Below are 13,115 nucleotides of genomic sequence, written 5' to 3'. Positions count from 1 at the left end.
GCATGAGTCTAGATATCTGGTCCAAAAAAGAAATTTCTTCCTTGGCTCCCCAGCTTTCTATGATTTTGTGCCCTTCACAGAAGAGGTAGCTATGCTATAATTACTATTCAAGAATATTTAAAGATAATATCTAACATGCCTCCCTTTGTGATTTCCTTACAAAAGATTTCATTTATCTTGGCTTTCTCTTGGAGAGAGGGAAGAGGAGGAAAGTAGTTAAAGTAATATTTCTTTTCTCTTCTGGAGAAATCCCAGACTACATCATCCACTCAATGAATTGATGGAACCAGGGGAACAAGGACAGTCTCTGTTGATCTTGAAGCCAAGGGTTTTCCTTTTATACTTGTTTTCCTTTCTTGACAAGGAATTAGCAACCAGAATTTCTTACTTTCCTGCCTTATAACTGGTGCCCTGTAGAAATAGCCCTACTCCCTAGATTTTGGAATGAAGAAGGGAAGGGATGATTGGGGGCCTGCACCTCATTCTTCTCCAGGCTGTACTCTTCCATCATCTTGTCTCCCTGCTCCTGGAAGGTGATGATGATCAAGGCCACAAAGATGTTCACAAAGAAGAATGGAAACACCACGAAGTAGACAACATAGAAGATGGACATCTCCATCCGGTATCCAGGGCTGGGACCCTGGTTCTCAAAAGTTGCATCCACTGAGTGTTTGAGAACCCTGTTAAAAGAAGGGAAGGAGGATAACAAGAAGAGGAAAGGAAGAGATGGTATAGGGCAGAGATAAAGGGAACAAAAGGAGGGAAGTAGCACAGGATGGTTGAGAGGGAATTAAATTGAGATGGGAAGGATGGGAAAAGATGATGACAAAAGTTGGAATCAAAGAAATATGAAGAAATAAACAATTTAGGGATGTAAGAACTGGCTCATAAATAATTGAGTAACCTACTTGGTATGCTTTTGTGAATCATAGATCTATGTCTCCTGGCGTGTGTGTGTGTGTGTGTGTGTGTGTGTGTGTGTGTGTGTGTATGTGTGTGTGTGTGTGTGTGTGTGTGTTTGGGTTTGGGAGTGCTGGGAACCTGTTTGTCTCTCTGTCCTTTCCTGCTCCCTTGGCTCAGCTGAGCCCTGTCTCTGCTTAACTAGTCACTGTTCTTCAGGCTCCTTCACTAAGAACTAAATGGAGCTGGTGGTCAATCCCTTTTCATTAAACTTCCCTGCCCTTGGGGGCTGAGCCTTGTGCTAAGAGTCCCCTCTGGAATTTCTGACCACGTATGAAACATACACACAGATGCAGCAGGCAGTGGACCAAGATCAACATGAATATGTGGGGGCACTTTCAAGAACACAGAAGCGGGCCTGACAAAGCATCCTGGTCCTGAACTAGACAGCTCGAAGATGAAAGGTTGTACTGCTTCCAGTCCCAGAGAGCTCCCTATGTATCACCCAGGTGGGAAGCCAGGAGCCCCAAAACCCTTACTGTGGCCAGCCTTCTCCAGTGGACACGGTGAAAAGGGTCAGCAAAGCCCACAGCACATTGTCGTAATGAAACTCGTACTTTTTCCATTCCCGATCCCTGGCTTTCACCTCATTTTTCTCATACAGGAGATACTTGCCCCTGGGAAAGAGGAATGAGGTACACAATTAATGGACCCAGGGAGAAGCTCTCTGGAGCCATATCCCTGGACTCTGAAAAGGAAATAAAGGCAGTCATTGGAGAAGTACTTTATCCTGAGCAGACATTGGGAGTGGGCTAGTTGTGAAATCCCCAGTGCTCTGAAAGGGGCAGAGTAGGAATGAAGGTTAGGGATTGGGGATTGGCTAGTTTCAAACCAAGTAGTATCAGTTCCCAATATGGGCTGTGTGGTCAGAGTTATTTCTCTATATCCCAGACCTGGGAAGGATGGTTCTTAAAGTTGGGATACCAGAGCAGCACTGAAGGCCACACAGCTTCTGTTTCCTTCCCTCACCTAGGAAAAGGACAGGTCTGACACAGGTCTTCAGAGAGTGGGGCCAGGAAGGTCATTCACCAAATGAAGAGTGAGGCAGAAAATAGGGTCCCACAGAAGATCAGGGTGAGAAGCCATCATTATCCCAACTCTCAAGCCACAGATGAATCGTGAATAGAAGGATTCTTAGTTCAGGGCTAGACAGCTTAGGAAAGGAAGGGGATGGATGGGCAGGGCATGGGTGGGCACCCACCGGCAATCTTTCTCAAACTCCTTCGACTCATCTGTGCAGTGGAAGAACTTGCCCTTGAAAAGCTGCACGGCCACCACAGCAAAGATGAACATGAAGAGCATGTAGACGATGAGGATGTTGAAGACGTTTTTGAGAGAATTCACCACACAGTCAAACACGGCCTGGGGAGGGGAAGCAAGCACCCGGAGTCAAGGCAGGGACCAGGATGGAGGCCTGGGGTTGAGGCTGAGAGAGCAGGGAAGATAGCAGTATAGCAATGCACTCAGCTAAACAGGAGACCCCCTCCTTATCCTGGACAGCTAATCTGCAAGCTCCTACTTCCCATGGTCTCCCCGGGGTGGGGGGAGGGAGAAGGGGAAAGGGAGGGTATCTGGGAGGTGAGATCTTGTGCTATCAGCTTCTCCCTTCCCTTCTCCCTTCAGCCATTAGCCCACTCCTGACTTTTTGGCAAAACTTTAACTTTTATATTGTCTTAGGGTAAAGATAAGGGACATAAGTTACTTAGAGCTTGTATAGAAAGTGAACTCAGCCAGCTCTCCTTCCCAGACTAATGCCCCAATGCCAGGCCAAATCCCTGCCTTCTCTGACTCTGATAGTTTCATGTCCTTCTTTGATTATTGATACTTATCCTCTCTTTCTTAAGTTACTATTGTTTTTGCCTGCCTAATTGTGGATTTTTGGAATTATCTTATTATTGCTTCCCCCATTCCTTTCCTCCCAACTCCTTGGTAGAATCAGATACAGCACATGGAGCACTATGTCTGGAGTTAAGATTTGAATTCAAATGTCCCCTGACACACTTAACTGGCTGCATGATCCTGAGTAAGTAATTCAACCCATTTGCTCATATATAAAATGGGGATATTAATAGCATTTGCTTCATAAGATTCTTGTGAGGATAAAAAAAGATAATAACCATAAAGCATTTAGCATAGTGCTTGCATAAGGAAGCATTATATAAAATTAGCTATTTAATAATTATTATAACAGCTAGGTAGCATAATAAATAGAGCACTGTCTAGAAGAAGACCTGAATTCAAATCTGGCCCCAGACATTTACTAGCTGTGTGACTCTGGGAAAGTCACTTAACTGCCTCAACTTAAAATGAGCTTGAGAAGGAAATGGCAATCTATCAAAAGAAGCTCAAATGGGTCCAGAGAGAATTGGACATGACTGAAAAATGATTGAACAACAACATCATTACCATCATTATTACTATTACATCTCTCCCTAACATTGCAGTTGAGTTTTGGCCTTTCAAAGGCTCATGGGTTTTTAAGCTAGAAAAGATCTTTGTGGACATCTAGTCCAAGTCTCATTTTCCAGAAGAGAGTATAAAGGTCCAGAATGGAAAAGTGATTTTTCTAAGGTCACCCAGGTAATTGCAATTGTAGGTGAGCTGAGGTTCAAACTTAGGTGTTCTGGCTACTCATCCAAGGATCTTTTCATTATACAGATAGATGTAAAGGGCATCTTCAGTGATCTCACTGATTTTTTTTTAGATTTTATTTTATTTTTTTTAAATTTTTACTTTTTCAAATACATGCAAAGATAATTTTCAACATTCACCTTTGCAAAACCTTATGTTCCAAATTTTGCTCCTTCTCTCCCCCCATCCCAAACAGTCCAATAAAAATATGCAATTCTTTTAAATATATTTCCATATTTATCATTCTGTGCAAGAAAAATCAGATCAAAAGAGAAAAAACACGGGATAAAAAACAAGCAAACAAACAATAACAACAAAAGGTGAAAAATATTATGTTTTGATCCACATTCAGTCTCCATAATTCTCTCTCTGGATGCAAATAGCTCTTTCCATCACTAGTCTATTGAAACTGCCTTGAATCGCCTCATTGTTGAAAAGAGTAAAGTCTATCAGTTGAGCATCATATAATCTTGTTGTTGCTGTATACAATGTTCTCTTGCTTCTGCTCAGTTCAGTTAGTATCAGTTCATGTAAGTCGTTCCAGGCTTTTCTGAAACCAGCCTGCTCATCATTTCTTACAGAACAATAATATTCCATTATATTAATATATCACAACATTCAATTTTTCTCCAACTGATGGACATCCACTAAATTTCCAGTTCCTTGCCACTACAAAGAGGGCTGCTACCAACATTTTTTGCACACATGAGTCCTTTCTCCTCTTTTATGGAATACAGACCCAGTAAACACTTTTGGATCAAAGCATATATGCACAGTTTGACAGACCTTTGGGCATAGCTCCAGATTGCTCTCCAGAATGGTTGGATCAGTTCACAACTCCACCAACAGTGTATCACTGTCCCAGTTTTCCCATATCCCTTCCAACATTTATCATTATTTTTTTCCTGTCATCTTAGCCAATCTGAGAGGTGTGCTGTGATATCTCAGAGTTATCTTAATTTACATTTCTCTAATCAATAGTGATTTACAGAGCCTAGAGAGCTTATTATTGTATTTGCCTATCAGGAATTGTTACTCCCATCGTGTTGTTCAATCACTTGTTCAGTCATGTCCGATTCTTCATGAGCCCATTTGGGGTTTTCTTGGCAAAGATAGTGGCATAGTTTTCCATTTCTTTCTCTGGCTCATTTTACAGATGAGGAAATTGAAGCCAACAGGGTTAAATCACTTGCCCAGAGTTACACAGCTAGTAATAAGCTGTATTTGAGCTCACTAAGATGAGTTTTTCTTTGACTCTAGGCCTGACATTACCCCCTCCACTACTTAGCTGTCCTTACTCCCACCACAGAGCCAAAGAAATGGAGGCATAGAGAAGTTCAAGGTCACACAGTCATGTACTGTTGTGAGACTAGACACCTAGCTCTTCTGCCTTCTGACTCAGAGCTGTCTCTGCAAGATTGTGGTGAAAGTGTTCATGTTTTCAGTGATGCCCATGGGCCATGGTTGTGCTCTACAGTAGTCCAAGTCCTCCAGCTCCCAACTCACCTTGAGTTTTGGCAGTCGTTTGATAGTTTTCAGAGGCCGCAGCACTCGGAGGACCCGAAGGGATTTAATCGTGTTGATATCCTTCCCTTTACTATTGCCACTGTAGGGAACAATTAAGGACAAGGGGGCAAGAGAGAGCAAAACTCAGTCAGCATAGGAGTCTTCAATTGGTTCTACAAAGCCCCCACCCTCAAAAAGTATGGTTTGCTCAAAAATGTGGAAATTAAGTGAACTTGATTTTCCCCAGCTTGGATGAGAAATGGGTTAGCTTCCCATTTGGCATGGAACATGTTGGAAGCTTACTCCTTGTGGTTCTCAGCTCTGGGGCTTTTTGAAACATTGGCACTTACCAGAATGGGCTCCATGAACCCTGTTAATCCCCAGTGCCTGAGGCAGCTGTGTGTGCAAACTCCTGCCTACATACACTGTCACAAAATCACAAAATCAAACTTCTGGGAATTGGAAGATTTCTCAGAGGTTATCTAGCCCACCCCATGCTTTAATGACAATCCTTAATAAGTATTCATCCAGCCCTTACTTAAAATACCTTCAGTGACAAAGAACGCATTGCATCCTGAGACAGCCCTTTTGATGGAATATAGCTTCTAGGGAAGACAGCAATAATTTTAAGGTCCCCGGAATTTAGGGTGCTTCTGTACTAACAATCTGTCAGTGATTCTAAATCTTCTGGCTTTGGAATCTGTGATTCTGAGGTCCTCTGATCTAAAAATGCTATTGTTCTGTCAATGACTGTCAAAGGCTTCTGGCCTAGGAATATAAATTCTTCCATTAAACTTTAGGGAAGATATATTAGATATATTAGTGATCCTGAAACTCTCTAACAGTAAAATACTATTTTCTGACAATCTTGTCTGTCAATGATTCTAAAGTCTTCTGGCTTTCCTCTTTGGGACACAAAAAGAAGGGACCAAAGATGTAGATTACATATTTGCCTCTTTCCTATCTCCATTCACAAACAAAAGTGTCCCAAGATCTTAAAAAGAACTACAGAGAGGTGGTAAATTGCTCTTTCAATCAAATGCTAAACCTTAAATAGCTTGAAGGTCTTCCTAGGAAAAACACACACACAAAAAACAAAGATTGGGTTGGCTGGGGTGGAAGTCAAGGCTTCTGCTTGGCCTTGGTGTTTTCCCTAATTGGGGTCACTGTCCTCACGGACTTCATATTTCTCTCCTCTGAAGGACTAAAGGCATCTGAAGATGCTGCCTAGAGCCAATCCAGCTCACAACCAACAAGCACAGGGTCTAGAGAATTCCAAATAAAATTTGCTAAGTCTATGGTGGACGATGGCTCCTTTACTGCCTCTGGTAGCTTGGACTCTAAGTGACACAGACTTACCCCTTACTAGACAGCTCCTTAAGAAAATTCTAGTCCAGGACCTTGGACAGCTGTTTGGAAGGGCTTCCAAAGGAAGACAGACAGCTCTTTTATTATGACTTGGTTAGTAAGAGAAACTGAATAGGAGACAGAGTGAAAAAGATCTTTTGTTTTCTAGATACCTACTCATCCCTAGGCTTTCTTTTCTTTTTCTGAGAAGGAAAATGGAAGGCTAAAAAAAAAAGACACTTCCTGAGGAAGAGATTTCCTCTTTCCTAAAGGTAGGAGTGCCACTGCATAAGCAGGAAAACTAGAGTGCCAATCCAGGTCCTTCCTCCAGAGCCTTGGAGCTATTGCTTATTTCCCAGTTACCATAAGTTTCCTGAGAAACAACCTGAGAGTTACAACCATCTATTTTTAAAATGCCTTAAGATTAACTTTAGCTCTTTTTTATCTGACATGAAGCAAGCTCTCCTCATTCTGTAGGGCAGAATTAAATTTCTGGGGTCATCTACTCCTGGTAGATTAGGAACTAACTTTGCAGTGCATCAATCTTAATGTTTCCAAGGGGCAGAGGTACCAACAGAATGAATGCCTTTCCCTGGAGTAGAGGTGACGATGGGGGTGGGGCACTGCTCTTATGTATGGAGGCTGAAGAATCTTCTTCAGATGAAATTTACCTACCTTCCTCTATTTCCTCTAAAGTAAATGAAGATAAAATCTGGTAAGGACATACCTTTCCCTTATCTTTCTTCATCCATACTCTTGAAATTCTTTGTATACATTTATTATTTCTTTCACTAGCCTCATCTCCATGAGGCACACATCACAGAAAAATTCTTGAGTCAGTGGCTGGGTCAATAAAGGAGCCAGGAATCCTGGCTTTCAACCTAAATCTTTGATTCAAAGCCTCTTGTAAGCGTTTCTGTGACGCTCCCTGGCATTTACGTGTAGTGGGGTGACATTGAGTCCCAGACCCTATGACTCAAAGTAACAAGTAGGCAACCACAAACATAGAAAAAGAGAAAACATAGAAATAAAAGAAGTGTATTAGAGTGAACGTGAGAGAATGAGAGGAAGAAAAAGAGAGACAGAAAGAGAGACTTTACCGTGCAGTACTCCTGTTTCACGTGGCGGTGAGAGGGAGAGACAAGTAGAGGTGAGCGACCTCAAAAGAAAAAACACACAACACATGCCTAAACAACACCTTTCTCCCTGCTCTGGCATGAGGATTTTTCTCTGGACTTCAGCTCTGATTTTGGAAGTAAGAAAATGCCTATACTTTTTTTTTTAATTTTAGGGGTTGTTTTGGGTGCTAAGCATGCTTTCTGGCTTCAGTAACACAAGGAGATATCTGTTTGGTTAAGAAAAAGCAGAACTAGGGTCTGAGAAATTTAGCCCTTTACCCATTACCAAGACATATTCTGATTTCCCTGTTCTAATAGGCACTACTCCACAGCTAATGTAACTTCCCCATGGATAAAAATATCAGAAGGGTTCAAGGTTCCCAAGGCCACCTGGAGGGCCTTACTAAGAGCTAGAGCTGTTTGCCTGTTAGTAAGACACCATTTAGCTGGGGGCCTAGGCCATATAGGGAAGTCCCTCTTAGGTTGTTGCCCCAAGTGGAATGGATTTTTCTGGAGAGAAAAAAGGATTATAGGATCATGGGGGTTAACTGGGCTAAATCCCACATTTTATGGATGAAAAAACTGAGGTCAGATAGGTTAAATGACTTTCTTGCCCAAGATCAAACAGATAGAGGAGTTAGTGTCTAGAAATTAAATCCAGTTGTAGTACTCTTTAAGGGAGAATTAATTACTTAGGGCATGGCAAAGATGGCCCCAAACCAGATCAGGAAATAAAGTCAGCTACTAGAAAGGCTGGGGAAAAGGGCCATCTGTTAATGAGAGTTCTATTCAGTGGCTTTAACAAATAACTTGGAAGGTCTTGAGAATATGCTGATGAAACCAACTGTTTTAACACAATGGAGAAGGACCAAAGATTCCTGGGATGGTTCTAATTTCATATCCTGGACCCATAAGGAGGACTTAAATTTTTCTGGAGATCAATTTGAAATGCTTTCCTCTCTGCCCCTGCCTAAACCCACCCACAAAAATGGGCAACAGCTTATGCTCCTTTTCCATATCTCAAAAATTCTCTAAGTTAGCCAAACACTGGCTTCTGTTATAGACAGCTGGAGAAGGACCTTTGAAGAGAAAGCAGCATCTGGAAGCTGCCCAGGGTAGGCTCTGAGCTGAGAGGTGCCCAGCCTGGCCATGATTAGCATCATTGCCACTCTTGCTTCAGTCAGAGGAGATGGGAGGATGATCAGCCTTCCCTGGGCCCTCCTTTCCACTGGCTAGAGCAACAGATCCAGATGGCTCTTGGCAGTGGATGGGGACTGAGGCATAATAAAACTCCAGCTGTTGAGAAATGTCCATTGCCTGGCCCTAATGAAACTGCCTTGAGCCTTGAGTGATGGAGTAAATAACAGTGGGTATGACACAGTTAATGGTACACACAAGAGCAACATATATACTCTAGGTGTTGGTGTTTGGAGAGAAGAAGAAAGAAGGGCAACAATGGAGAAAAGCATACTGCTGAAGTTGAGACCTAATCTAAGCCTTCAGCCCAATCACAGAGCTGGGTTTTTTAGCTGATTTATCTAGCTATGGATTGCCCTGGTATCCCAAATCTTTACATTCCATTTTCCTTTTTGTATAGCAATGGACTCTTGGGATTAGTTTCAGAGTCCTAAAGGGATAATACTTAATTTGGCTTCTGATTTTCCTGCCTGTAGTAAAGAAGCTGGAGGATCCTGAAGTGAGGAGATGGACTGCTAACAGCTTTTGGCTTTATTATCACCATTTTTGGGGGGTGGTCTGTAAGTAAAAGGGTTCTCGGGATAGAATAATATAGCTGAATCAAAAGGTACAAAGTTGGAAGGCAAAGAAACAAAGGCACCTGATTTGAGAGAGGCCCTGACTCTCCTTCAGTTTTCTCATTGGCAGCCAAGTGCTCCAAGAGATACTTAAAAGGAAAGAGGAAAATCAGGGGATCTTGCTAGGATAGAAGATTTGAAACATGCAACTAGCTAGAGAGTTTCCACGGTCTTTCATTCTCTTAGGAGTTGAAAGAGAGAATGGGATTAAGAGTCTCCACTCGGGGACAATGCCTGGTCTACTTACAGCTCTATACTGATCCTGAACCTGTCAGCACCTTTCCAAAAAGCCTAATATTTCCATTAGAAATTCTCAGAGAAAGTAAAAGCTTTCTTTTCCCTCCCATCTCAATTTCTTGGATTCCCCTAGAAAATAGGATCAACTTAAAGAATTATAGGAGATAGAGAGGATCTTAGAGATAATTTAGTCTGGACCTATTTTACATCTAAGGACACTGAGACTCAGAAATGTTAAATTATTTGTCCAAGGTCACATAGGTATTAACACAGTCAGTCTTTAAACTCAGGTCCTTGCAAGAATACAGAATACTAAAAGGAACTCCCAGAATCCTTCCTATCTGTAAGCCTCTTCTTTGCTTCTTGAGATCACTAGCCTAATTGAGGATAGTAAGGGGAGGGAAGCTTTAGGATACCTCAAAACAAAAATCTCTAAAAATTGGGTTTTGTTTTCCACTAGAGTTTTGAGGTATAGCTCAAATTACAAAAGAGTTGAGTTCCTGAGAAACTGAGTGCAAATCTAATTTTTATAATTAATTTTATTTTAAATGTACTTAGGGAACTTGATATTTAGAAGATTCTTATAGTAACTCCTTTGTAAAATGAAGAATCACCCCTCTAATTGCTCTTTTGTGTAAACCCACAAGTTGATATTTAAAGATTATTTTAAGTAAAAACTACCTGTACAGGGTGAGTAAAAGTAAGATTGCCTAAGATATTTTTCTTCACCAACAACAGAATTCCAGAATGCTAGCACCTAAAGAGACTTAGAAGTCATCCAGCCTTCAGGGATAACTAGAGAAACTGAGGCTCAGAGAGGGGGCAAGAGAAGAGTCCAGGATCACATAGGTAGTAAGTATTAGAGCTAAGATTTGGAGCTGGATCTTCTGATCATGCTTCCTCTATTTGCCCAAGTTCCCATAATCTGGGAATGGTCTTTGGACTTCCAGACCGGTATTAGTTGCAAAGCAATGAACTGTATTTAGATAGGACCTGAGCCAGATGTACTCTGAGGTCCCCTGGATTCCCAAGCTAGGATTCTAGGATTCTGTGCCATGAAAGAATGGAAGGTTGATTTTAGTGACATCTAAAGGCCTGTTCCAGCTTGGAAACTCTACGATGTGTGCTTAAGAGGTTACCAAACTTGAAAAAAATCTACCACATTTAGTTTTGTAAAGATTAATTAGGCATGGTTAAGGTAGATAGTCTGAGGTCCTTTAAATTAGGAACCCCCTCCCTTCCATTACTCATGGGTAAGCCAGTAGCTTCTATGACTTCCTAAAGGCCTCCCTGCAGTTACTCTCCAGGATGGGCAAGAGGTTCAAGAGAAAACCAGTAAAACAGTACACTGTGTGTACCACATTTAGTGCAAACATAGGGCCTTAGGACTTAGATATAACAACCTCAGAGATCATCTAGGCTGACCCTTCCTAGATAGTAAAGCTGAGGCTCAGAGAGGGTAGGTGCTGGTTTCCTTTGCATCTGTCCATTATATAGGTAAGAGATCTCTTGCCCACTGGAAGGAAACAGGGAAACATTTTTCAGGAAATGCTGATTCCTAGGCTGAAGATTTTCAGTGTTGGTAAAGGTTGAGAAAAGAAAATCTTGGTTAATTTATTGATGAAGTAAATACAAAAACAATTCTACTGAAGCCATACCCAACTAACACCCCCAGAATAATAGTCACCTATATGGATCATGATGGAATACTTGAGGGAATTGGATAATTGTCACAGAACATGCAAAGGATTTGGGCTAAGTGCTTATGAATAATGGGAATGAATGGATGTATGGAGATGAACAACTCTTCAAGGAGGGAGACCCCTACTGGACAAGAAGCAGCCCTTTTCCTTCTACATAGAGATTCACAGATCACCACTTAATGATAGCCTGAAAAGTCAGAGAGATGCTTGGGCCTTTTTACTCATGAGGAATTCTGATGGGAACAACCTCATTCCCCAATCTGGATTCACTTTTTTTAGCTGCCACACTAATTTATAGAGGATCTTTCTACCCTAGCCCTCGTAGAGCCAAACCCTCCAATTAAAAATGAGTACTGAGAGCCAGCTTCACATCAAAAGAAATGAGAGAGAGGGAGAGAGAGAGAGAGAGAGAGAGAGAGAGAGAGAGAGAGAGAGAGAGAGAGAGAGAGAGAGAGAGAGAGAGAGAGAGAGAGAGAGAGAGAGAGAGAATATTGACTGAGGAAGACACAACCAGAAATACCAGGAATCTGGATACTCAACTTTTGGCTCCATTAAGGAATCTTTCTTTTCTTTTTAAATAGCTTTTTATTTTTCAAAGTACATGCAAGATAATTTTCTTTCTTTCTTTCTTTTTTTTTTTTTTTTCCCTGATGCTGGGGTTAAGTGACTTGCCCAGGGTCACACAGCTAGGAAGTATTAAGTGTCTGAGACCAGATTAGAACTCGGGTCCTCCTGAATTCAGGGCTGGTACTCTATCCACTGAGCCATTTAGCTGCCCCAGGAATCTTTCTTTTTCTTTTCTTTTTTTTTTTTTTTTTTTTTTTTTTTTTTTTTAAGATAATGAAGCCTAAATGACTTACTTGCCCAGAATTATACAGCTACTAAGTGTCTGAGGCCATATTTAAACTTAGGTCCTCCTGATTCCAGGCTTGGTGCTCTATCTATGTGTGTCAACATAGCTGCCCCAAGAATCTTTTTCTTTTTATCTGCTGAGCTCAGAGCAAATCAGAATTTTTGGTCTTTATTCACTCAATAAGGAGATGCATACTAATGTTTCAGATCTAGTCACATAAACTTGTCTCTGATATAGAAATGAAAGGTGGTTCATTTAAGGTCCCTACATAAGGTTCCATTGAAAACAGACCACCTTGCAAAATTTTAGGAACTCTTGGCCTCCAAACCAGGTACTGTTTTTGTTGAGTAGTGACTGACCTTGTTGACATGTCCATAATAGTCTATTAGGGATTAAAGACAAGGTGCGCAGGGAAAGAGAAGGCTAAAGGCCATTATAACTTCAGGGTAAAGAACCTGGGAGAGATCTGATTCAGAAACCTTTACTTCATGGAACTGCCCACGAAGACGCTACTATGAGTGTCACAGAAATCAAACTTCAGGAAGCTTGGCAAGATGCCACCAAGGCCTGCTCACTTCAGCCCAAAGATCTATGGTGTGGACTGTCCTGTACTAGAAGAGTTTCCACCACCTTGGAGGCTCAATGATTGCCCAGTACTCAGACATTCAAGGGCCATTTTGGAGTACCAAAATGAAGCACTGCCCTTGGGAGGAAACAGTGCTTTGGGAATGCAGGGAGAGGTCATGTTTACCTGGGGGAGATGCACCACATTTACCATGTAAGGGCCTCTGGCCTCCAGAGTACTCATGCGCATTCTGTTCCCAATTGTCTCTTTGGGGGAACTCCAAAGAGACAGCTGCTCAGGGCTGAACCCGGAGGATGAGTGAGTGAAATGGTCTGGCAAGGCTAGCCTGAGACCAGCAACACAGCAACAAGTCTAAGTGAT

The 13,115-nt window shown here is 41.8% G+C and overlaps 1 protein-coding gene across 7 annotated transcripts in view; it reads right to left on the bottom strand.

Moving 5' to 3' along the window:
* Positions 1 to 13,115, bottom strand: part of CACNA1A (calcium voltage-gated channel subunit alpha1 A) — a 255,371-nt gene that overhangs the window by 59,955 nt on the left and 182,301 nt on the right. For all 7 annotated transcript variants that reach the window (XM_074286630.1, XM_074286464.1, XM_074286895.1 and 4 more), the window contains exons 26-29: positions 5,098 to 5,197; positions 2,162 to 2,322; positions 1,440 to 1,577; positions 479 to 680 (exon numbers count right to left, since the gene is read on the bottom strand). In XM_074286630.1, coding sequence (XP_074142731.1) covers positions 479 to 680; positions 1,440 to 1,577; positions 2,162 to 2,322; positions 5,098 to 5,197 — 601 coding nt within the window. The remainder of the gene's footprint in view (positions 1 to 478; positions 681 to 1,439; positions 1,578 to 2,161; positions 2,323 to 5,097; positions 5,198 to 13,115) is intronic.

The sequence above is a fragment of the Sminthopsis crassicaudata genome, chromosome 1 (assembly GCF_048593235.1).
Source record: "Sminthopsis crassicaudata isolate SCR6 chromosome 1, ASM4859323v1, whole genome shotgun sequence".
Taxonomy (NCBI): Eukaryota; Metazoa; Chordata; class Mammalia; order Dasyuromorphia; family Dasyuridae; genus Sminthopsis; species Sminthopsis crassicaudata.
The sequence above is the reverse complement of the archived record's forward strand: the minus strand, read 5'-3'. Positions and strand labels throughout refer to the sequence as shown.